Here is a 24,507-nt window from a genome sequence, read left to right on the forward strand (position 1 = left end):
TGAAAGTAGAAGTATCATTCTATTCAAATACTGTATAGGTAGTCCGGGGTTAATTAAAAGTAAACTATACAATATTATGGTGCTATAATAATAATTTATATACAGTACCATATACGGTACAGTACTTAAAGCAGCATGTTGTGAAGTAAATGTGATTAATTACAAAGTACAGTATTGAAAATTTTAAATGTAACCCGAATCTTTGACTGGATAAAGAACTGGTTTAGAACATTTCCAATATTCACATGAGTATTGCATCCAGCCTCTTGAGCTATAGTATCTTGACCTTTGCTTCTATAGTGCCTTAATTGTTCATTTTTGTAGTTTTATATGTACAGCTGTGGAATCACTCTTTTTTTTTTCTAGTGAATATGTTTTTCAGGTCAACTTGATTAAGTGATATATGTGTGGAAGAACAAATAGGAGAGTGATGTATATGGTAAAGAAAATCTTAGGCATTATGAAGAGTGCAGAGAAGAAAGAAAAACACTTTGTGAAGTTAGGACTGTGAGCAAGTTGAAGGTTTTAATTAACCCTTTAGGGATAAAGGTGATTCTAATTCAATTTAAGATAGATATAAGTCCTCTAACTTGGGAGATAACATGAATAAAAAACTAATTAATCTCCTATAATTTTTGTGGTGTGATACAACAGCTAGAAATCATGTAATTTTTCTCTTATCACTAGTCTAATGCTGTTCTTCTCAACAGGTCCCAGGGCAAAATCAACATTCGCCAAGCAATTAGTGTGGCCATAGATGGAGCTATACAATGGTTAAAAACCATCCCCAACTTGCTTTGGCCCCCTTACGAGAATCAGGCTTTGAGTATGAGTAGGTTAAGTGAGGGCAGTACCTTAGCACAGATGAAAATTGCAGGATCTTTATTACACACCATCTTGCTAGCTGTTACAAACCCACAGGCTGCCAAAGCTTGGACATCTGCAGTCTTGCCTCTTGCCAGACCTCTTCCAACTACAGAGTATGGCATACTTCATTGTCTAATTATACTTTTGTCAACTATTCCTGTGGATGACTGGCCTTTGCTCTGTGCTTGGGTATCACATATAGTCCGTAGTCTACCTCCTAATTCAGCCCAGCTAGGTTGTAGAGCAGTATCTGCAATAGAGTTTGCCATTTCCAGTGGACCATGTGCTGCTTCTCAGGCATTAATAGAAAATTTGGGCCCTAGCAATAGTTTTGATCCACGATATGACCTCCAGGCACTTACAGGAAATGAGACAAAATGTACAGGAGTTGATTGTGAGAGTTTGGCTAATAAATCTTGCCTTTGGGTGTGGCAGACAATCTCTAATTTCTACAAGAAGCAGCATATTGCTAATAAGAACCTGAATGGTAATTGCAAATTGGATACAATGACTGTACTGGAAATTTCTCATGCAGTGAATGAGGGACTAGCCAGAAAGAATAATTCACCACATGCTGCAGTGCCATTCCTAGTGCCTCTTCTTCAACAAATTCATCAACTGGTACTTAAACTTTCTAACAATCCCCAAATAACACTCACAAACCAAGAATTTTGCCAGGTGTTAAGTGCTCTACAGTGGCATGACCACCTGTACCAGTTGTGTTGTCAAGTAGTGAGGAAATCCAAATTCCACTTATTTTTACCACAATTGATGCTTCATTGGCAATGGATTGAAGGGGAATTACTGCAAAAAATGCCGGAGTCCTGGAGTACTTTGGTTCCAAAACAATTAAAAGAAATTGTTAAACATTTGCAGTCTGCATTTGAAAGAGAATATGATCCTGTCCATAAATTAGCAGCAGGACTTCGGTTGCATATATCCCCTGCTCCTTTCATATTTCACCAGGCCTCAGATGCTCATTCTCATCTTGTAGACCTTGTATCCAGTCTAACTCCTACTGCTAATAGTGATAAAATTAATCTGTTTTTAGCATCACCACTTGGAATAGAAGTATGTGAATCGCTGATATATATTGCAGGAAAGATTCCTACTTGTGATGCTGAAAACATTGTGGATGTATGTTCCCAGCTGAATTCTATAGATGATACAATACAAAAACAATGTATCAAACATGAGCCATCCCTTAAGGCCATGGAAGCTGATATATTGACTCTCCAAGTACAAACTTGGCCTTTGCGTGACTACATAGCTTTCCGGGCCCTCTCACTTGAGAGAGAAGATGGAGTGTTGTCTCCACACTTGCAGGGTGTGGTTGCAGGAGCTCCTGGAGTGTATAAAGAAATAGCAACAGTTTTGTCAGGTCCAGCATTCAGAGTTTCCCCAGTAATTAACACTCATTATTACCTAGCTCTCAGCAAGTGTACTGCTACCCAACACACTCGCACTTTCTTAACATATTCACCATCTGTCTCAGAAGATGATATGATGGAAGAGCAAACACAAGAGGATGCCCTCCATCCAGCTGCCTGTCAGCTTACTTACATTTTGTTAGCTGGTAATAACAGGCAGGGCACTGGAACTGAAAGTATAATTGAACAGGTACCAGCTGGTTTACATGTAGAAAAGGTTGCCCAACTGAAAGCTATACGGTCAACCTTATGGAACAACTGGTTGACTCTTGAAGATCCTACAACAAGTTATGAAGCTACATTTACTAAAGCTGCTACCTCATATATTACGCAGGCATTGGGTGCTCTGGCATTTACAATGAATATTTCTGTAGAGCTCAATATTGGAGCTTATGACTTGCAGAGTGCTTTATGCTTGGCTTATAAGATTGCAGAGGACAATGATTCTGTTGTATTAGATAGTAGTCGGAAGCAGCTGTATGAGGTGGCCAGCATGATACAGAAACTCCAGGTATGCGACAGTAACTTTACAAACAAGTCAGACATTGCGGCCCGTGCAGTATTGGCCATGGGAGTCATACAGGCTACTGTTTTAGGTCACTTAGAGCCTGTTGATCCTGCTCAGCGTCATAGTCTCCTGCTTCAGTACCACCAGGAAGAAATAGATAATTTAGAGTCATATGCAATGTTTTCAGAGTGGTTTGAATGCTTGCGTGGTTGTCTGGACAGCCCCCCAGTACACCTGATGCACCCACATATAACATTTTTCAAGGACAGATGTAACCACCTGAAGTCAGCAGTGTCTCACCTAACTCAGCAGATTGCTCACCGACCTGACGTGTCTGAATATCACCAATTAAGACAAGATTTTGCCCACTTTCTCTCTACAGTCTTCACACATGAGAAGATCCAAGAGCTCTCATCAGGCCTAAAGTCTTGCAGAGATACTCTTGCCCCAAGTGCAGTACAAATGAAAGTTGAATGCATGATTGCGTCTTGCGATAACTTTGTGCAGAGAATTATTCGGCATTACCCTCTGTACCGTGATCTTACATATCCATTTCTTCATGCTGTGACCATGACCTGTGAAGCTCTGCATTTATTAGCTTCTCATTGCTACCTTAAGAATATCAGCTTCAATTGTGGCACTGATTTGACAGAATGTTTAGTGAAATATTCCACTTTTCCAGCACCACGAGAACCTCTACATCCTTTGCAACTGTTACATGAACAGTTAACTCTTACTCAGTGCACAAAAGTTTTACTCCCAGAAGATAAATATTCAAGTCAAGCAAAGGTGACCAATAACTTGATCTTACGTGCAGCTCTCCTAGATCTATTAAACGTGGTCCTTAAACAACATTACTTGGATGATCAGGCTATAAAGTTGGCTACACAATTGTTTGGTCAGATAGCTAATACTTGGAGGCAGCAACAGGAGGAAAGAACTTTGCTTGCCCAGGAAGAAGAAAGTCTGTATCGTTATAAGGCTCGCACTATAGCTGCTACTGAAACAGAGGATGAGATGCAAGAACGAGAATTCCATAGTGCTTTCCCTTCTTTTGACCATGAATTTGATGATTTGAATGGTTTGAATTTGAATGATGATGTGAAAATGGATTGTAATGAAGATGGAAGTTCTGAAGATGTCACAGTTGGACATGTCACTGATGATCGAATATGTGAAGTGAGTGAATTGCATCGACTTATCTTTACTTCTCTGGTCAGGACACACTGGTGTACAGCTCCTGCTAGCAGTAGCACACAATCACCATCACAAGTTGTGTTAGCAGCAGTATTAAGGTTGCGTGTACTTCATCACCTTATTGGAACAGCTGGTGGTATTGCAGGTTGTGATTTAGATCATTCTACATTGGGGGCTCATATTCTTAGCAACTATAATTCTTGTACTGTTTTGACTGGTGCAACCCCTCCTGAGCTCTTTACCCATCCCTATGACATCTATAGAGACCCCAATCCCCAAGAAGTCTTAAAAGTTCGTCCATTACTTCAGACAGTACGTGGACGAGTAGATGAGCTACTTAATCTGTGGCCTGCTCATCCATCACTGCTCATGGTCAATACTGTTATAACAAGGGTGTTGGCCTTCCCTCTGACTTCACCTCTCATGAGACATGTGATAGGGCTTGAAACAGTGCTAGAGAAGGCTCAGGAGTGGGAGAAAAATGCTCATAGAGGAGTTTCAATGATGGATCAACTTGAGGCTGTTACACATCAGATATTAGAATGGCGACAACTCGAGCTAAATGCTTGGCGCTCCTGTTTAGACTCTGTGACACACAAAGTTGCTATTGAAGGCAAAAAATGGTGGCCACATCTACATGATACAGTCCAGGCAGCTCTTACAGAAACTGTTTCCCTTAGTGATATATCCAAGACTGTGAAACAGTTCTTGGAAACTTCAGTATTGGGTGACTTCCAAACCCGTCTTCAGTTGCTGTATGCCTTTCACTGTAACCTTGCTGTGTTGGAAAGAAGTAATGTTACTGAGCAACTGCTGGCCCTCACGTGGAATCTTCATCAGTTCTATGTACAGTTCTTACCATTAGTGACCTCTACTCTCTCGAAGGCTAGACAACCAATTGATAAGGAAGTAAAGGGCTATGTGAAGATTGCTCGTTGGAACGATATTAATTACTTTGCCGTGCGTGAATCTGTAACAAAGAGTCATCGTACTCTTCATCGTCACATGCGCAATTGGGAGAAAAAATTGAGACAGTCCATTGCCTCTTTACTTTATAATACCAATTCAGAGTTAGCAGAAGATCATACCGGAGCATGGGATAAAGAGCCTATTGATGAAGTAACTGTTATGCCCATTGCTCCACCAGTTCCTGGTAATGTAGACCACACAAGCAGGGCAGTAGGTAACTCAGTGTTATGTCGACTCGGAGCTCTCACTCGTCGCTACCACAAACTGGCATCCCGAACACTGATTAAACTTCCTTATTCTTCTTATATAAACACAGTTGAGGATGTCAGTACCAATATTATCACAAATTATCAGGAGCTCCAAGCTGCTGCATCTCGCTCTGAGAATGTCTCAGATTCAGAGGTACGGTTGAAACAGCTACGCAGTGTTATGCAACGACGCCGTGATACTCTGGCTCGTCTGTTCAAGACATTAGCTTCTTTAGGTGTTACTTACACCCGTGGAAACAGTTTATGGAATGACGATGACATCGCGTCTTGTTTTTCTTTACCACCTATGGACCTTGACACTGCTCACCCTGGTATAATATCTCTGAAGACAGCACAAGAGGCATGGCCTGGATGTATTAAGTACTTGAACCGTTGTATTAGTCGTCTCACCCTCTTTCTGAAAACCCTACAACAACCGCATAGTGATCTTAGTCCTGAGCTTATCAAGCGTTTGCGTGGTGTGTCTTGCTATTTATTCTTATTGGCTCGAGACCAACGGAGATCTTTGGGCGAAATCAGTAACTACACTCGGCAGTTACATCTACTCCTAAGGGATTTGAGAAATGTTGAACCACATCCAGCACCAATTGCTAAAATTTTCAGTGGTTGTCAACAACTTCATGCATTAGCAACATCTCTCTCCCTAACCTTATCAGAAATTTCTATCCTCCTAGGAACATCTTCCAGTAGTCCTCCCTTATTGCTGGTGCAAGATCATGGTGCAGTCTTAGAACATATGCAGTTGGAAGATGCAAAGAGAATGCTGAATGAAACTGAAGCAAGAGTTAGTTATCTTACACAACAACTTGCTACTTACTTGAGACATTTCCAAGATGGACAGCATTTAGTAACTCCTGAATACTCCAGATTCTTTTCTGAAGCGTTGAATAAGCTCTCAAGTGAGGCAGAGATATTGCAAGAGGTAATTAAATTGCTTTCAGTAAATGATGGTAGAAAGCTTCCTCTCACTAGGCAGCTATTATGTTGGTTAAAAGAATGGCATGCTACCCAACATGACTTGTCTACTTGGAAGGATGTTCAGCTTCCATCCAAAGAAATAAATGATCTTGACTTAAAGCACCTGGATCATTGCTTGACTCAAGCTTTGTTAGCTGTTGAAAATATTTACAAAAGACATTGCTCGGGTAATGGTACAGTAGAGGATAGCACTGAAGAAGATTTTGTGAAGAACCTCCTGAGTCATGGTATAGTACAAAACCTTGAGTCTGACAAGAAAGATCTGAGAATCAAGGAAGTTGTAAATCGATTACAAAAATTGATGAAAGGAGCAGAGAACCAGCCATATTTGTTGGAAGAATTGAAAGCTGCTGTTCCTCTTTTAGAACAGTATCAAGTAATATGTGAATCTGTTTTGTTAGTAATGGTCTGCAGTAATAGAGGTATTGTAAAGTTTACATCCATTTTAATTGCCATATTTCAACAACTTGCTGTAAAAGGCTTTTGTCGACCTCAGGAGCTGGAAGATGAGGCTGGAGGCGAAGGTGCCACAAATTTTGAGGACTCAGAGGGTACAGGTCTTGGTGAGGGGGATGGTCAGAAGGATGTGTCTGATCGTATTGAGTCAGAGGATCAACTTGAATCAGCATTGAAAGAGGGAGAAAATGAGAAGCCAGGTGATGAAGACTTGAAAGAAGAAGATCAAGGAATAGAGATGAATGAAGATTTTGATGGAAAGATGCAGGCTGTGGAACAGAATGAAAAGAATGAAGATGATAGTGATGAGGAAAATAATGAAAATGATGATGTTGATAAGCAAATGGGGGAAACTGAAAAAGGAGCAGATAAACTTGATGAAAAGTTGTGGGGTGATGATGAAGATGGAAATGAAGATGAAGATGACAGCAAAGAACAAGATGAAGAAGATGGCCCAGGTGATGGTGAGGTGACTGAATCCAAAATGGTGGCTAAAGATGACAATAAGAGCAAAAAAGAGAGAGACAAAGACCAGAAAAAGAAGAATGAATTGAAGGAAATGGAAGACACTAGAAAGGAAAATCCAGTGGAAGATGGAAATGAATATGATGATAACTTCACTGACCCTTATGGTGGTGAAGCTGACATGGAAAATGAAGAGGAAGAAGAAGAAATGGTTTTACCAGATGATATAAACTTAGATGCTGAGGCTAACAAGGAGGATAATGAAGATGAGGATAATGAAAAATGCGATCCCTTGGAGATGGAGGAAATGGGCATTTTCCCTGAAGAAGAAAGTGAACCAAAGGAGAAAGATAATAAGGAACAAGAAAATGAAGCAGAAGAACATGATAAGAAAGATGAAGACGATGCAGACAAAGAAAATAGGGAAGAGCAGGCTGGAGAAATTGCTGAAAATGGTGATGATGAACATTCAGAAGAAACAAAGAAAGATGAACGCAGGGAAGGTACAGAGGAAGGAAATAATGTAGACGATGTTGAGAAGGAAGAAAAAAATGAAGATGCTGCTGAAGCTTCTCAAGACAAAGACAGCAAGACACCAGCTGAGGCAGCAGAGATGGACACAACAGAAGGCAGCAAGGATGAAACTAAGGTCAGTCTACTACTTTGTTATCTTTATTTCACCCTTGCTTTTATGTGGGATTGCTCAGGGGGTGCACAAACTTGAAAGAAAGAGAAAAATATAGGGACACTGGTGTAAGACGTGTGTAGAAAGTGACAGAAAAGGATCAAGGCAACACATACACTCAGTAGCCAAAATGAAAAACTGAAAGGGGGGGGTACACTCATGCATAAAATGATGACAGTGTTTTCCATTGTTTGGAATTTGAAAGTCATTCTAGGAAGGTTGAGGGGGGGGGGTGATCTAAGATTATTGTCCAAGCTGCCAAATGCTCAGGGCTTCCAGGCCTTCAGCAGTCATATTCACTGAGCTGTTCTATCCAGATTTTAGTATAAATCAGGTTTTATGAAGTTCCACATTTTTTACTTTCCAAATAGGAACAACCAAAATCCAAGATGGGTGGGCAGCATGAAGAGGATGAAGAGGAAAGGCAAGAAGAACAAGGTCAAATAGGTGAGCAAACAGATGACCAAGAAGGTGTGGGGCAGTCCGAGAGTCGCACCCGTGATGATGCACACAAAGGCGAATCATCTGCTCTGGTTACCAAGTCTTCAGCTAATGATCAGAATGACATGAAGAAGCCCCGTAAGCCTGGGACAGTTGATGAGAATAGAACACTAGGTAAGCATTAAACCTAACCATCACTGTCGCTCTACATTTATACAGTGGTCCCTCACAATTAATTGAGGTTCAATAAGAAGTGGGCTCATGAGAGAGCAGAATTATGTTTTAGCAAAGTTAACTTTCTATGGGTACAGTAATATGGGGTTAGGTTCCGGTACCATGAATGATTCCACTTAGAGTACAAGTTCATAAACAAAATGTATGCTTTTAAAAGTAGGAAGGCACTTACATTCAGAATAGAATGACATTGTCTATACTTGAAAAGGGTAAAATTACCTTGCAAATATTGTGGAAATAGTTGGTGATGGTCAAATTTGCAAACACACAGGCATGGTGCACAGCAACCAGCCATGTAGACATGACAAATGGAGGTTGAAACGTTTCTTATTTTCTTACTTGCTGTAATGTCACCAGAAGGCTGTGTAGGACACTTGAGAGCTGTTATAATACACAGAAGTTATAATATAGCGTGTACAGAGTGCAACCTATGCAGTCTAGTGAAAGTGGGTCCCATGGGTATGACTGCCATTACAGTACTGGTATTCAAAATGATGTCTTTAATTTTTAGGGGACAATCAAGAGAAAATGCAGCACGGGCCAATGACCAAAGAGATGAGGAAAAAGAGATCAGAGAACAATCTGCCAGAACAAGAGGTATGTATAGAAACACATTGAGAGTATTTTACTTTATGACAAATCAAGTAGGACAAATCCAGGGGCACTCTTTCAAAGTTGATAGCCACAGGTTTCATGTCTGATAATATATTAAGGTTTATGTCTAATATTAATGTAATAAAAGAATTTTGCAGTAAAAAAAAATCTTTAATTACTGGACCCCTTGCGATTTTTTTTTTCAGGCTTATTTTTTTTTCAGGCTTAAACTTAGTGTAATCACTTAACGTTTACTGTTGTGGCTGGCGTGCATGTGGTCCCCTACATCCACAGTTACCATGGCACACGACCTCGCTGAGAGGTTGGCTGGTGGGGTGGGGTGGGGAGTGGGAATGAGCGCCATTGTCTGTATCATGGTCTTCACTGCTGGCCCCTCAACAAACTCCATATAATCTGTTTCCTCCCCATCACTGTCTTCCTCACCCAATACTATATCAATGCCACTTAAATCTAGCAACTCTTGAGGAAAAGCATTATTATTGAGGGTGTGGAGGAGTGAGACATTGTGATAGCTGGTGGGTAACTGGACCACTGGACTTGAAATCAATATTATGTGGGGTTGAGTTGCCAAGCAAATAAATATCCTATACAAAGTACTGTACTTCGTCCCGCCTGGACATTCAAACTATGCCGCGAAAATTAAGGATGTAAAAGAACATCATCCAGGGTCACTGTAGTGGACGTATAGAAACGTCACCCGAGCTTTAAGGGTTAAAGTTGATATATCACCGCTTACATCTTGCTAGTGGTGTGACATAAATATAAACATTAGCAGAAACCTATAGGTTAAGTTCAAGGCAATTAAGTGCTGATTTATATTTTTGTTATCAGTCTCCAAATAATGTAGATAAATGCAGTAAAGTTTCTTATAAAGAAAACAACCAGTTCCACAATGTTATTTAATCTTGATAAATCGTTGATAACCTTCCATGCTATATATGTTTTAGAAAATCAGATATATGACAACATCACAGTAGCCTAGGACAGGATGTAAGGGGGGTGCCCAATAAACTAGCCCCCTCGGGGGCAAATCTGAAATCACAGTAGCCTGGGAACTGTAAAGGAGGGTTAACAAGGTGGTGTGAGTGGGACAGGTTTTCAGGTTTTTTGTCTGCAGAGGGTGCATCACATCTTTCTGAACGGTTGTTAGTCAACATCCGCGACCTTTGTGCGTGAATGAGAATACAGTAAACCCTCAAAGATCCGGATTTCGGAAGATTCGGACAAAAAAATGGAGGTTCTGGGCTAAGAAGCCTCCCTAAAAAGCATTCCTAAAACAGGATGACGGTAGTTTTAGGCTTTTAAGTTTTTATATTATAAAATGTCAGACTAGAATTGGCAGAATATAATTTGCATTGCTGGAATCCTTACAAGGCAGCGAATAATTTGAATAAAGAAATAATTGTCCAAAGGGCAAACCTGTACTGTATGCAAATGTACTAAATAATTAAAAAAAAATTTAAGTCTAGTGCAAACTATAGCATATTTATATTCAAATTAATCACTATTTTACAAGAATTCCAGCAATGTAAGTTATATTCTGCAAAGTCAATTCAGTGACATTTTATAAGTGAAAAACTTAAACTCCCTCTATGTGACTGATAACTACTACACACACTGGGTAATTTCTCCACCTGCTGGTCAATAGCCTCACCTCCCCGCCTGGCTGTCAACACCTCACCTCCCCCTTCCTAGGGGTGAAGGTAGTTTTAGGCTTAAAGATTTTATCTCATCGAATGTCAGACTAAACTTAGCAGAATATAACTTGCATTGCTGGAATCCTTGCAAGTTTGTGAATAGTTTGAGTATAGACATTACATATTTGGCAAAAAAAAAGAAGTTATTTTGTGTAGTACAAATGAGTACAGTAATATGTTGCTCAAAATTATGGCTTTTTCAAGGGGGAAAATTTCTGTATAACAGGTGGTCCCCCCTTTTATTCCGGATCTTCGAGAATTCACTGTATACGTTTTTGAACGATACATACGTACATTAATATAGCTTAATGGATTTCTTGTCATATTGATATATCTAGTACTGTATACCATACAAGGACAACTTCCACCCCCATCTCTAGCTGTTGCTGATATGGTGAGCAGGCATTCCAACTTATGATGGAAAATCTAATGATAATTTTTTGGGGGGACCGTACATAATGACCCAATATGAACTTGTATGTTAGTTTCACTGAAGAGAAATCCAATTGTCTGTCTTACTTCGTGTCCCGAGCATGCTTGGAAGTGCTGATAACATTTTGGTTTTTTGTTAGTTTAGATCTTTTTTGGTCACACTAGGTGGTAGTGTTTTCTATTTTTTTTTCCTGGCTTCCACCAGTGTATTGTGAGAGATTTCAAACATCACCTATGCTGGAGACATATAATCAGCTGTTTGTTGGGGGGTTAGGGATTCTGTAGGAATAATTTCACAGAAGGATCCACAATAACACTTTATTCATCTGGCAAGAGAGTTCTTACCTGTTAGTAGCTATAATCAATTCTTGCTTTTAAGATTTGTAAATCTCCAGTCTTGGAACTTTAATGCAGGTTGAACCTCCGTAATCCGGCACCCTTTGGACCTGACCGGTGCCGGACTATAGAATTTTCCGAACTACAGATGGTCTTTGTAAAATACATAGTATTATTGATGCGCCAATATGGCGCATCATATTTTAAATTTTGCTCCTAATGTTTCTCTGGGCACGCTACACTGTCCTAAGGGCAAAGTTGTACTGTACATGTACTAAATGATAACTAAAATTTTTGTCTTGTGCAAACTATAGCATGATTATATTCAAATTAATCACTATGTTATAAGTATTTCAGCAATGTGAATTATATTCTCCCCAGTCACTTCTGTGACATTTTATCAGCAAAAAACATAAACTCAAGCTAAAGGACATAAATAAACAAATAAATACTTCACTAGACCTTCGGTGCCAACTTTAAAAAATGTCACTCACTTCCTTCCCCCCCCCCCTCCTTCCCCTCTTCCCAGCCAGGGTTTTTGGTGTTTTAGGCTTAAAGTTTTTATCATATATAATGTTGCAGACTAAAGTTAGGAGAACATAATTTGTATTGCTGGAATCCTTGCAAGACAGCAAATAATTTGAATATAAATGCTCTTTGTATGTCTAATGCGAGTTGTAGCGTGTTTATATTCAAATTAATCACTATCTTATAAGAATTCCAGCAATGTTAATTATATTCTCCCATGTCAGTTCAGTGACATTTTATAAGAGAAAAACTTAAAGTTACTCTTAAGGAGAGATAAATAAATAAGCAATAGACCTTGGCATCAACTGTCAAACATATCACCTCACCTCCCTCCCTCCCCCCATCTTTCCAGCCAGTAAACAGACCATTTCACATCCCATAATTTTAGCTGTGTTGATTTATGAGTGTTTGTTTTAACATAATACTACAAAAACAATGTTTTGTTAATTCTAGGAGATGGGCTGAGGTGCATCTGGGTAGACTCTCAGTCTTTTTAGTATTTTGTGTTTCTCTCAAGTACCAAACTACATTATTCCACTTAAACAACACTTTGATTTAGTGTGAATTCGGTTTAAAGCGACCTCTCTTGGAACATATCTCGTGTTATATCCACGTTCTACTGTACAGTGGTCCCTCGGTTAATGAGCACAATTCGTTCCAGCAGGTTGTTCGTTAACCAAAAAACTCGTTAACCGAAACCATTGTTTCAATGGGTTTTTGGGTAATTGGTTCCAGCTCACCGAAAATTACCTAAATTCAACAAAAAAGGTAGAAAAGTACACTTACTTTGAGGTGTGTATGTAGAAGGCTCCTGGATGATGATGGGAATTAGAATGGGGGTGGAGGAGAAGGAAGAAGAGAAGGCATTGGGGTGGACGAGGAGTCATCCCATGGCACCATTTCACCCATAAAATTTTAGTTCTCTTGGTGTATTTCAAGATTATTTTCTTTAAATCAACACTACACTGCATTATATATTGTCAATATGTAAAATATATTTCAAAATGACCAATAATTTGCTTGGAAACACAGAAAAAAAGCGTTTAGTTGAAGAGAGTCTCAAGCAAGATGTTACCTCCACTGAAAACAGAGAGAGACTAACGCCTGTCTGGTGTGTTAACAGGCTGGATGGCACGCCAGAAACTAGTTTCTTTACCTTCAATTATGTTCAATAATTGTTAAAATGACTAAAAAAGTTAATATTAAACTTTTAAAATTATTGAATAGTATAAACTTCTTGATATTTACTAAAATAGTAAGGAATTTAGGCCCTAAAACCGATTAATGTATTGGCGGACTAATACTACAGCTGGTGGACCACCAAATGCAAGCGAAAACATGTTGAAGTCGGCTCGTAAAAAACTCGTTAATCGAGGGATTGCTCGTTAGCGAAGTTAAGAATCTTATGGAAGGTAAATCGTTAACCGAAATCTTGTTTACCGAGGCACTCGTTAACCGAGGGACCACTGTACAGTGTTATTGTAATAAATGAAAATAGATAAACAATAATTCTCATTCTGCACTTGAAATTACAAAATAGTTATGGTACCTGTACATAAATTTGTGACGTTCACCTGTAAAGAAGAACAAAATATCTGTACAGTAAATGAAATAATAAAATAAATATGCTTAGGAGGCATATTAAGGGTAAATAACAAGTGAAATTTTACAGAAACCCTTGAAATACCTAGGAACACACCAAACTCCACGCGGACCAGATGTAAACAAAGGGTATGCCGAACTATGGACACTAGTGCTGGTGGGTACTAGCAGCCGTCCGGCAAACTAAAATTTTCCCGGACGACGGGAGGTGCCGGACATTAGAGTACCGGATTAGGGAGGTTCAACCTGTAGTACAGCAGTTCCTCATTATCCAAAGTTAATAGGGACCAGAAAATCACCACTTAAAGTACGGAATTTCTGACCATAATGAATAATGGGAATAGGGTTTGATTGGTACAATAGATTCTAAATAACACTCAAAAAGATTATTTTTAAGCCTTTTATCATTTATACTCGGGAATCTGAAGAGCAAGTGAAATGTCTATCACACACTCACCTCATCTAATTTCATGTACAGTCCATAGTTCCTATGCTTCCTTTAAGGGGAGAGTCCCGCTTAGATCGATAAAAAAAAAATCATAAAATATGAAAAAAAATTCCCGGGCAAAGGTGTTGCCTGTGGCTGTATCTGGACGGAGTTTTATGGCAATATTTATAATATTTATGCAGTTATGTATGGTTTACCCCCATTTTCAGCCTTCCTTGGGTAGGCATATGAATGATTGTGGTAAAATATTTTCCCCCAGATATATGGAATAAATAGCACAAAAAAAGACTAGAAATTCATTTCAGGCAACTCTCTTCCTCTCTGGCGATTATAGGGGAGGTGGTAGAAACACATGTCATCAGTATGTCTCGGACCTGTATCAGGCTTCTCTCCTCGAATATCAGGAGTGCATGTGATTCAAAACAAAAGACAACTAAAGGAAGTACATGCCAAGAGCATTGCTAAATCCAAGAGAATGAAAGGAAATATATTCTCTAAAATAGCGACGGTAACAGCCGTCTCGTGGGACACCTGTGGTAGCCCAGCCCAACCCTTCCTTTCACCCCACGGAGTCCCCTACCCTCTACTTCACTTAAGAATATAACTGGAGTTCAGTTGGAGATGTAAAAATACACAAAAAACAAGATATTACATGTAAAATCGGCTCAGAATGAGCACTTACACGGGGGAGAAAGGTTGAGAAACTTTATCGGCCTGTATCTCAAAATGAACTTTTCCATCACTCAGTTTGGAATTTCTCTGCCAATTTTGTACCAATTTCAATGAAACAAACACTCAGCACAGGAAGAACCCCTCCTCGACATAACTCCAGAGTCCAATTTTTTCTACCTTGTAAGATTTATTTTTGGTTGAGTATTTAATCTTGATATTTTGAAAAAAAATTCAACCGAACTTGAATTTTTTTTATTCATAAAACCAAAGACAAAAACAAACATATCGCTCTGGACTATTCAATGGCAATACTAGATCTCTTAGTACTATCAGTTTCAAGGCAAAATGGAAAGAAGTAAAGGAGAAATAATACCATGAAAATTTAGACAAATATGAGAAAATGTGTACAGGGTTGAAAGTTTTGAAAGGATAGAAGAGCGTTATGGGGCTAGAATTGATGTACATATGATCCTTGCTTGATGACAGGAATATCATCATAATCAACCAAAATTAAAAGCACCTACACCAAAAACTAGCATTACGCTTTGAATTCGTAGCTAAAATAATAGCAATGATATTTCAAGAATGCTCACAACAACAATAGAAATTCACAGGTTAGGCATTGCTTGCAATGGGCAGACTACTGAGAGTAAGTTTGAAACACGGGTATGAGCACTGGGAGTTTTGGATTATTCCCTTTTTGAGACTTCGCATCCAAGGATATTATTCCTCATAATCCTTGTAAGTGCGGGTACTTTTTACATTTAGTTCAACAATAATTTGGCCTTGTAAATACGAAACCAATGATATTGATGACTCGTATAGTGAGGAACTCCTTTACCTCATTTACTCTCTTTTCAGCTGGCTTTGGATAACAAAGAGTCACTTGGCAAAGGACATTAAGCCAGAAATAGCATTCCCTTTAACCCTTCCTTATAAAGCAACCAACATTAGTTCATGTTAGCTGTAGGGACAGTGGTTAATAACAATGGATGTTTCATGTTCCTTGTGGCTCTATGTTTGCATTATAGGGGCAGAGTAGGAAATCCTTACCTGCCATTTGAGGGTTAATGTTCGAGCCCAGGAACAGGTGACTCGGATACCTCTATGTTTTTGTGTGCTAGCTCAGGTTTTGCAACGATTCTTAAGTATACAGTATAAGTTTTTTGGTAATTAAATTTACTTCTGTACAATATAGCAGGAAAGGGCCTGAAAGACTTCAAAATTATTAAACTTCTTTACCAGTATATTCTTAAGTTTTGTCAGTATTTTAAAAGTATTAATATTACTTTGTTGACTACAGGATGCTGAAGATCACGTGGAGCAGAAGAACTCTGAGTATGAACCTATTGATAAGGCAGAGGATCACTTTGATGCTCAGATTGTTGATGCTGGTACTCAGGAGCAGGCCAGAGAGGCACCAGCACCAGCAGATAGACAGGAGGAGGATAAGCCACAAGAAGAGGAAGAAATGATAGAAACTCCAATGGAGGTGTGTATAGTATTTACAGTATAAAATTTATTTTAGGAATTATTAATTCTCTTGATAGACAGGAGGAGGATCAGCCTCAAGAAGAGGAAATGTTAAAAACTCCAATGGAGGTGTGTATAGCATTTACAGTAATATATATATATATATATATATATATATATATATATATATATATATATATATATATATATATATATATATATATATATATATGTGTGTGTGTGTGTGTGACCTCGTTTAGCACCTCGGTTAATTTGATTAACGAACTGCCTTCCATAAGGATCTTCAATTCGGTTGAACAAAAATTAGGTTAACGAATATCTTCTGAACCGACCTCAACATGTTTTTTGCAGCACTGACGGGCAACCAGCTTTAGTATCAGTCCCCATACATTAATCGGTTCTAGGGCTTAAATTCCTTACTATTTTAGTAAATATCAAGAAGTTTATACTATTCAATAATTTTTAAAAGTTTAATATTCAATTTTTAGTGATTTTAACAATTGGAACATAATTGAAAGTAAAGTGACTAGTTTATCATGACATCCAGCCTCATAACACAGCAAACAGGCGTTAGTCTCTTTCACTAGGTAACATCTTGCTTGAGACTCTCTTCAACTAGCAGCTTTTTTCTGTGTTTCCAAGCAAATTATTGGTCATTTTGAAATATATTTTACATATTGACAATATATAATGCAGTGCAGTGTTGATTTAAAAATAATCTTGAATTTCGAGAGAGCTAAAATTTTATTGGTGAAATGGCGCCATATGATGACTTCTCTTCCATCCCAATGCCTTCTCTTCTTCCTTCTCCTCCACCCCATTCTAAATCCATCATCATCATCATCATCATCATCCAGGAGCCTTCTACATACACACCTCAAAGTAAGTGAACTTTTCTACCATTTTTGTTGAATTTAGGAAATTTTCAGTGAGCTGGAACCAATTCCAAAACCCATTGAAACAATGGTTTCGGTTAACGAACTTTTAGGTTAACGAAGCGACCTTCTGGAAGCGGATTGAGTTAGATTAACAGGGTCACTTATAATAATATATGTATATGTATGTATATATATATATATGTATGTATATATATATATATATATATATATATATATATATATATATATATATATATATATATATATATATATATATATATATATATATATATATATATATACATATATATATATATATATATATATACATATACATACACAGTGGTCCCTCAGTTAACAAATGCCTCGGTTAACGAATTACCTACCATAAGAATCTTCAATTGGGTTAACGAAAAAAATCAACTAACGAAATCCTTACGAAAATCACAAATTATTTTGAACATCAGCTGATAAACTAAGGAGGTACTCAGCCAATTCAGTTATCTCTTCTATGTTTACATTCAAACTAATCACAATCTTATAAGAATTCCAGCAATGCAAATTAAATTCACCCCGGTCACTTCCATTAAATTTTATAACCAAAAAACAAAAACTCAATCTAAAGGACATAAATTAACAATTAAATACTTCACACCACAGGCACCAACTGTCAAACATGTCACCCCTCCCTCCCTCCCTCCCACCTTCCTGAGAAACATTTGGGGAAAAGGACTAGGTTTACAGGTTTAAAAATAAATAATACCTCAAACTAAAGGTAGGATAATATAATTTGCATTGCTGAAATCCTTGCAAGACAGGAAACAATTTGAATATAAACGTCAAATATTTTGCACAAAAGATAAAATTTTTGCTCTCCCTAATAAAATTCTTAAATTAGATCTAAAATTTGTACGTCTAATGCAAATTTTAGCTTGTTTATGTTCAAATTAATCACTATCTTATAAGAATTCCAGCAATGTAAATTATATTCTGGCTGGGTAATTTCTATGAATTATATGAGCTAAAAACAAAAATCTCAAATAAATAAACAAATTATACTTCACCAGACACTATCTGTCACCTCACCTCCCGCTCCCCTCTTCCCACGCTCGCTGACTTCCTCTCTCCTTGCGTTCCTAGACAAAAGTTTGGTGTTTTCTTTATGCTTTAAGGTGTTTATTTTATATAATATCTCAGACTAAAGTCACGATAATATAATTTGCATTGCTGAAATCCTTGCAAGACAGGGAATAATTTGAATATAAACGTCCTATATTTTGTACAAGAGGTAAAATTAATCACCTGTATCACATTACAGTAGTGATTTAAGAGTTCTAGTGTATATGTACGATATATATAGTGATTTAAAGGAATTTTAGGAGTGTTTCTGACTTTATGCATTTTTGGCTTTACTTTGTATATACTTTTCTGTGAGCTGGAACCAATTACCCAATATCCCATTCAAACAATGGTTTCGGTTAACGAACGACCTTCTGGAACGAATTGTGTTCGTTAACCGAGGGACAAGTGTGTGTGTGTGTGTGTGTGTGTATATGTATATATATATATATATATATATATATATATATATATATATATATATATATATATATATATATATATATATATAGAATTTAGGAAATTTTCGGTGAGCTGGAACCAGTACCAAAAACCCATTGAAACAATGGTTTCGGTTAACGAACTTTGGGTTAATGAGCGACGACCTTCTGGAGCAGTTGAGTGATTAGCGGAGGGTCACTGTGTATAATTGGTTCCAGCTCACGAAAATTTCTAAATTCAACAAAATGGTAGAAAAGTTCACTTACTTTGAGGTGTGTATGTAGAAGGCTCCTGGATGATGATGATGATGATGGGATTTAGAATGGGGGTGGAGGAGAAGGAAAAGAGAAGGCATTGGGGTGGAAGAGAAGTCACCCCATGGCGCCATTTCACCCATAAAATTTTAGCTCTCTTGGTGTAATTCAAGATTATTTTCTTTAAATCAACACTGCACTGCATTATATATTGTCAATATGTAAAATATATTTCAAAATGACCAATAATTTGCTTGGAAACACAGAAAAAAAGCGTTTAGTTGAAGAGAGTCTCAAGCAAGATGTTACCTCCAGTGAAAACAGAGAGAGACTAACTCCTGTTTGCTGTGTTAAGAGGCTGGATGCCGCGCATTAAACTAGTCACTTTACCTTCAATTATGTTCAATAATTGTTAAAATGACTAAAAAATTGAATATTAAACTTTTAAAATTATTGAATAGTATAAACTTCTTGATATTTACTAAAATAGTAAGGAATTTAAGCCCTAGAACCGATTAATGTATTGGCGGACTGATACTAAAGCTGGTTGCCCGGTCAGTGCAAGCAAAAATGTTGAGATCGGTTCGTTAACCAAATTTTTTTAGTTAACCGAATTGAAGATCCTATGGAAGGCAGTTCGACGTTAACAGGTGTTAGTTAAGCAGGGTGTATATGTATATGTATATATATATATATGTATATATATATATATATATATATATATATATATATATATATATATATATATATATATATATATATATATATATATATATATATATATATATATATATATATATATATATATATATATATATATATATATATATATATATATATATATATATATATATATATATATATATATATACTCGTGTATAGTTCGAGTTTTTAAGACCAAATTTTTAGGCAAAAAATTGGGGGTCGTCCTATACATGCGTAATAGTTTTGTTAGGTTGAACCCGTGCATGATGGAAAGGGCGAGGAGCAACTTTTAGCTTCAGACATGAAAAATATTTACCATTTACTGCCAGTAAACAATGGAAACGTAAAATATGTACCAATTAGTAATGAAAAGTTGTGCAGTTCCTTCAGCAAATTAAGCTCACCAACTTACAAAAGGCTAAATTACCTTACAACGTGCTTTCAGTAGTCTATGTTGAAGTTCTTAACGCAGGCTAACTTATCATATCTTATACGGTATCACAGTTCTCATTGATTTACAAAAAGTACCGGTAATAAAAACCTTTTCGATATTTCACACTTAATATAATACCCGGTAATTTACTTCAACCTCCTATTGTTTACAACGACGCATGACGCACCACCAGCTGTTGAGTATCAGCTAGACGGTACACGTGTTTTTCGAATCGTTTTCAGTTAAAAAACTGTTACATCACATGTATATTTTACCTTAACTGTGCCTGAATGAATATATTCTCGGAAATAAATAGTAGTTTTGCTGAAACGTGATACATTTTAATGTAAAATAGGGTAAAATACATGACGAAAACAAAAGATTTTACCTAAGCTTCCGATGTTCAAGAGAAGTTACTCGTTTTTTAATAGTTTTTGGTTAAAATATTGTTATATTACAATGGTATTCTATTCATACTGTGCTTGGTATAATGCATTCACGGAAATGTAATATTTTTGCTGAAATGACGTACGTATTACAGTGGAAAGTGGGATAAAATCATGACGAAAACAATGACTTTCGCTTTCTTTCATTCAAAAGATGTTACCGTAATCGATTTTCGAATGGTTTTCAGTTTAAAAACTGTTGTATTACGATAATATTCTATCCTAATTGACTTGAATAAATACTACGATACCATATTTCTGAATATTTTCATTAAAATCCATCAAAATCATTTTCCTTGTCATCGTCTGCAGCACCAAACAGCTTCTCCCAGTCCTCTCCTTGAACAGGGCTATAGGGTACGTGTTTTTCGAATCGTTTTCAGTTGAAAAACTATTACATCACACGTATATTTTACCTAAACTGCGCCTGAATGAATATATTCTCAGAAATGAATATGGAAATGTAATATTTTGGCTGAAATGACGTACATATTACAGTGGAAAGTGGGATAAAATCATGACGAAAACAATGACTCGCTTTCTTTCGTTGTTCAAAAGATTTTACTGTAATCGCTTTTCGAATGGTTTTCACTTAAAAAAATTTTGTACCGTACTGTATTACAATAATATTCTATCTTATCATTAGCCTCATAATCCCACAACTGAAAACCATTCGAAAAGCGATTACAGTAACATCTTTTGAACGAAAGAAAGCGAAAGTCATTGCTTTCGTCACAATTTTATCCCACTTTCCACTGTAATACGTACGTCATTTCAGCAAAAATATTACATTTCCATATTCTCAGAAATAAATAGTAATTTTGTTGAAACGTAATGTACAGTATTTAATATTAAAATGCAAAAAGAGCTATAAAAACAATTAATATTGTACAGCCGTAATGTACTGGCTGTCATCTCCACTCGCCCCTACTCCCGCCAGTCACCACTCCTCCCAGCTCTATCCCTCCGCCTCCTCCACATCGTCACTACTGTTGTATTACAATAATATTCTATCCTAATTCACTTGAATAAATAATACGATACCATATTTCTGAATATTTTCATTAAAATCCATCAAAATCATTTTCCTTGTCATCGTCTTAAGCACCAAACAGCTCCTCCCAGTCTTCTCCTTGAACAGGGCTAGAGGGTACTTGTTTTTCCAATCGTTTTCAGTTAAAAAAATGTTACATCACATGTATATTTTACCTAAACTGCGCCTGAGTGAATATATTCTCAGAAATAAATAGTAGTTTTGCTGAAATGTGATGTATTTCAATGTAAAATAGGATAAAATACATGACGAAAACAAAAGACTTTACCTAACCTTCCGATGTTCAACAGATGTTACTCGTTTTTTTAATAGTTTTCGGTTAAAATACTGTTATATTACAATGATATTCTATTCATACTGTGCTTCATATACTGTACTACATTCACGGAAATGTAATATTTTTGCTGAAATGACGTAGTGGGGTATGCTATAACGAACGGATCCTCCTACGAATATTCCTATAACGAACGGTTTTACCTATAAAATTGAGAATGCTATAACGAACGCAACTCCTACAACGAACGCGGATGAATACCGGACTATTTCGCCTGGCGCATGAATATTGTTGTACCGCGACCCACAACAAGAGCGTCAGGCGCCATCTTTGTCTCATTGTGTAGCCGGTGCACCACTGTTATTGTTGAAATTTCGTCTTTTTATGTGGAAATTCACGTTATTTTTATAACTATTTTGTTATACATGTATACAATTGTAACAATGAATTGTCCAAAGCGAGTGAGAAAGCTAATAACCCTTGAAACTAATTAAGAAATTATAAAGAAATGTGAGAATGGAAGAAGCATTGCGAAACTTAGTGATGTATGGGATGGCTAAATCGACTATATGTACGATTTTGAAGAATAAAGAGGAGTTAAAAACTGTGCAAGTGGCTAAGGGAATCTTTAGACTTAGCAAAGCAAGGTGTAATGTGATTGAAGAGATAGAAAATTTACTCATAAAGGAGAAAGAAATGGCAGGTGGTAACATTAGTGAAGCTATAATTTGTGAGAAGGCTAAACAATTGTTTGAGGACCTTAAAGCCAAGACTCCCAGTGGAAGTGATAGTGATGTGCCAGTGTTTAGGGGTACCTGCATGCTGAATAACACTAAGGTAAGATAAAGTACCGTATTTTTTTACATTTTCCACATAATTTTTTCAGTGTTAAGTGGTTGTATTTGGGGGCCTGGAACGGATTAATCCTGTAACGAACGAATGCTATAACGAACGAGGTTCTGGAACCAATTACGTTCGTTATAGCATACCCCACTGTACGTATTATAGTGGAAAGTGGGATAAAATCATGACATACACAATGACTTTCGCTTTCTTTCGTTCAAAAGATGTTATCGTAATCGCTTTTCGAATGGTTTTCAGTTAAAAAAACTGTTGCATCACAAGTGAATTAGGAGAGAATATTATTGTAATACAACAGTTTTTTAACTGAAAACCATTCGATAAGCAATTTCGGTAACATCTTTTGAACGAAAGAAAGCGAAAGTCATTGCTTTCGTCACTTTCCACTGTAATACGTACGTCATTTCAGCAAAACAATACATTTCCATATTCTCAGAAATAAATAGAAGTTTTGCTGAAACGTAATGTATTTCAATGTAAATTAGGATAAACTACATGAAAACAAAAGACTTTACCTAACCTTCCGATGTTCAAGATATGTTACTCGTTTTTTTTAATAGTTTTCGGTTAAAATACTGTTATATTACAATGATATTCTATTCATACTGTGCTTGATATAATACATTCTCGGAAATGTAATATTTTTGCAACTACAATATGATGTCAACACAAGCGTGGTTACAGTGTAACGGGCCGAGTTCTTCTCATTTTATGATTTACCATCCAGATATTCTTTTCTGTTACTATTCTTATTTATTCAGATACGTATATGTTCTTTGTAGCATTCTTTTCAATGAGTATCCTGTTTATATAATTATCCTTCTTCAATTCTTTATTTATAAATATACTTTATATTCTTATTTAGTATTTTTACATAAGTAATTCTTGTCTTAGTTATGTATGTGTTTTATATTAGACTTTCGTGGTGTGTTTATTTACTAATTTCTATGCTGTGGTTTTAGTTCCACAATGTACATACATGTCTTATCTTTCTCTTCCTGTACTTTCCAAGTCTTCATTTCTTTCATATATATTATATTCTCAGTTTCAATGTTCTTACCTTTCTGAAGTATATTGTTTTACGTCTCTTCTTATACATGGGTTAGTCTGGGAACCATGTTATTCTTAGTACAACACTTTTTATACTTACAAAGGGTAGCTGCCACCACCCAGACTTTTCATTATATAACATAACTCATGGCAAGTTTTTGGGTAGTGTGGTAGATGTATAGGCACGTGAGTAAGTATTATTTTCGGGGAACCAATGTTTAGAAAGAGTAGAGTGGTGATACTCGTAGATTACTAATTCAATATTTATTAACACAGTGAGTGGATAAGATGCATCCTAGATTCATGCAGACAAAACAGAACTGCAATTAACTTATTAAGTCATCAAACACTTCAAGAACTTATTACCTCATTAACCACCTCCAAATACTTATTATACCATTAAACAACTCCAAGTACTTACACCATTCAACAACTATTACTCATTACTTCATTAGACAACTGTTGTATTATTTCTTTGACAAGTAAGATTTAGAAATTACTACACACTGTCAATAACACTGGACCCGCAGGTCTTACTTTTATTAGTAACAAACTACATCTTCAATACTTGGTTACAACATTTAACAATCAACATATTATTCCATTGTCACTGCAAGTGGATAATATGACACACTTGACACTATCCCAAATCAACTTATAACCTCACGT

The 24,507-nt window shown here is 36.8% G+C and overlaps 1 protein-coding gene across 1 annotated transcript in view; it reads left to right on the forward strand.

Moving 5' to 3' along the window:
- The window catches only part of LOC121863240 (midasin-like), a 125,984-nt gene that overhangs the window by 92,083 nt on the left and 9,394 nt on the right, over nt 1-24,507 (forward strand). Inside the window, exons 28-31 of the mRNA XM_042361750.1 lie at nt 711-7,788; nt 8,196-8,439; nt 9,011-9,096; nt 16,133-16,321. Coding sequence (XP_042217684.1) covers nt 711-7,788; nt 8,196-8,439; nt 9,011-9,096; nt 16,133-16,321 — 7,597 coding nt within the window. The remainder of the gene's footprint in view (nt 1-710; nt 7,789-8,195; nt 8,440-9,010; nt 9,097-16,132; nt 16,322-24,507) is intronic.

Source organism: Homarus americanus, unplaced genomic scaffold (assembly GCF_018991925.1).
Source record: "Homarus americanus isolate GMGI-L3 unplaced genomic scaffold, GMGI_Hamer_2.0 scaffold46197, whole genome shotgun sequence".
NCBI lineage: Eukaryota > Metazoa > Arthropoda > Malacostraca > Decapoda > Nephropidae > Homarus > Homarus americanus.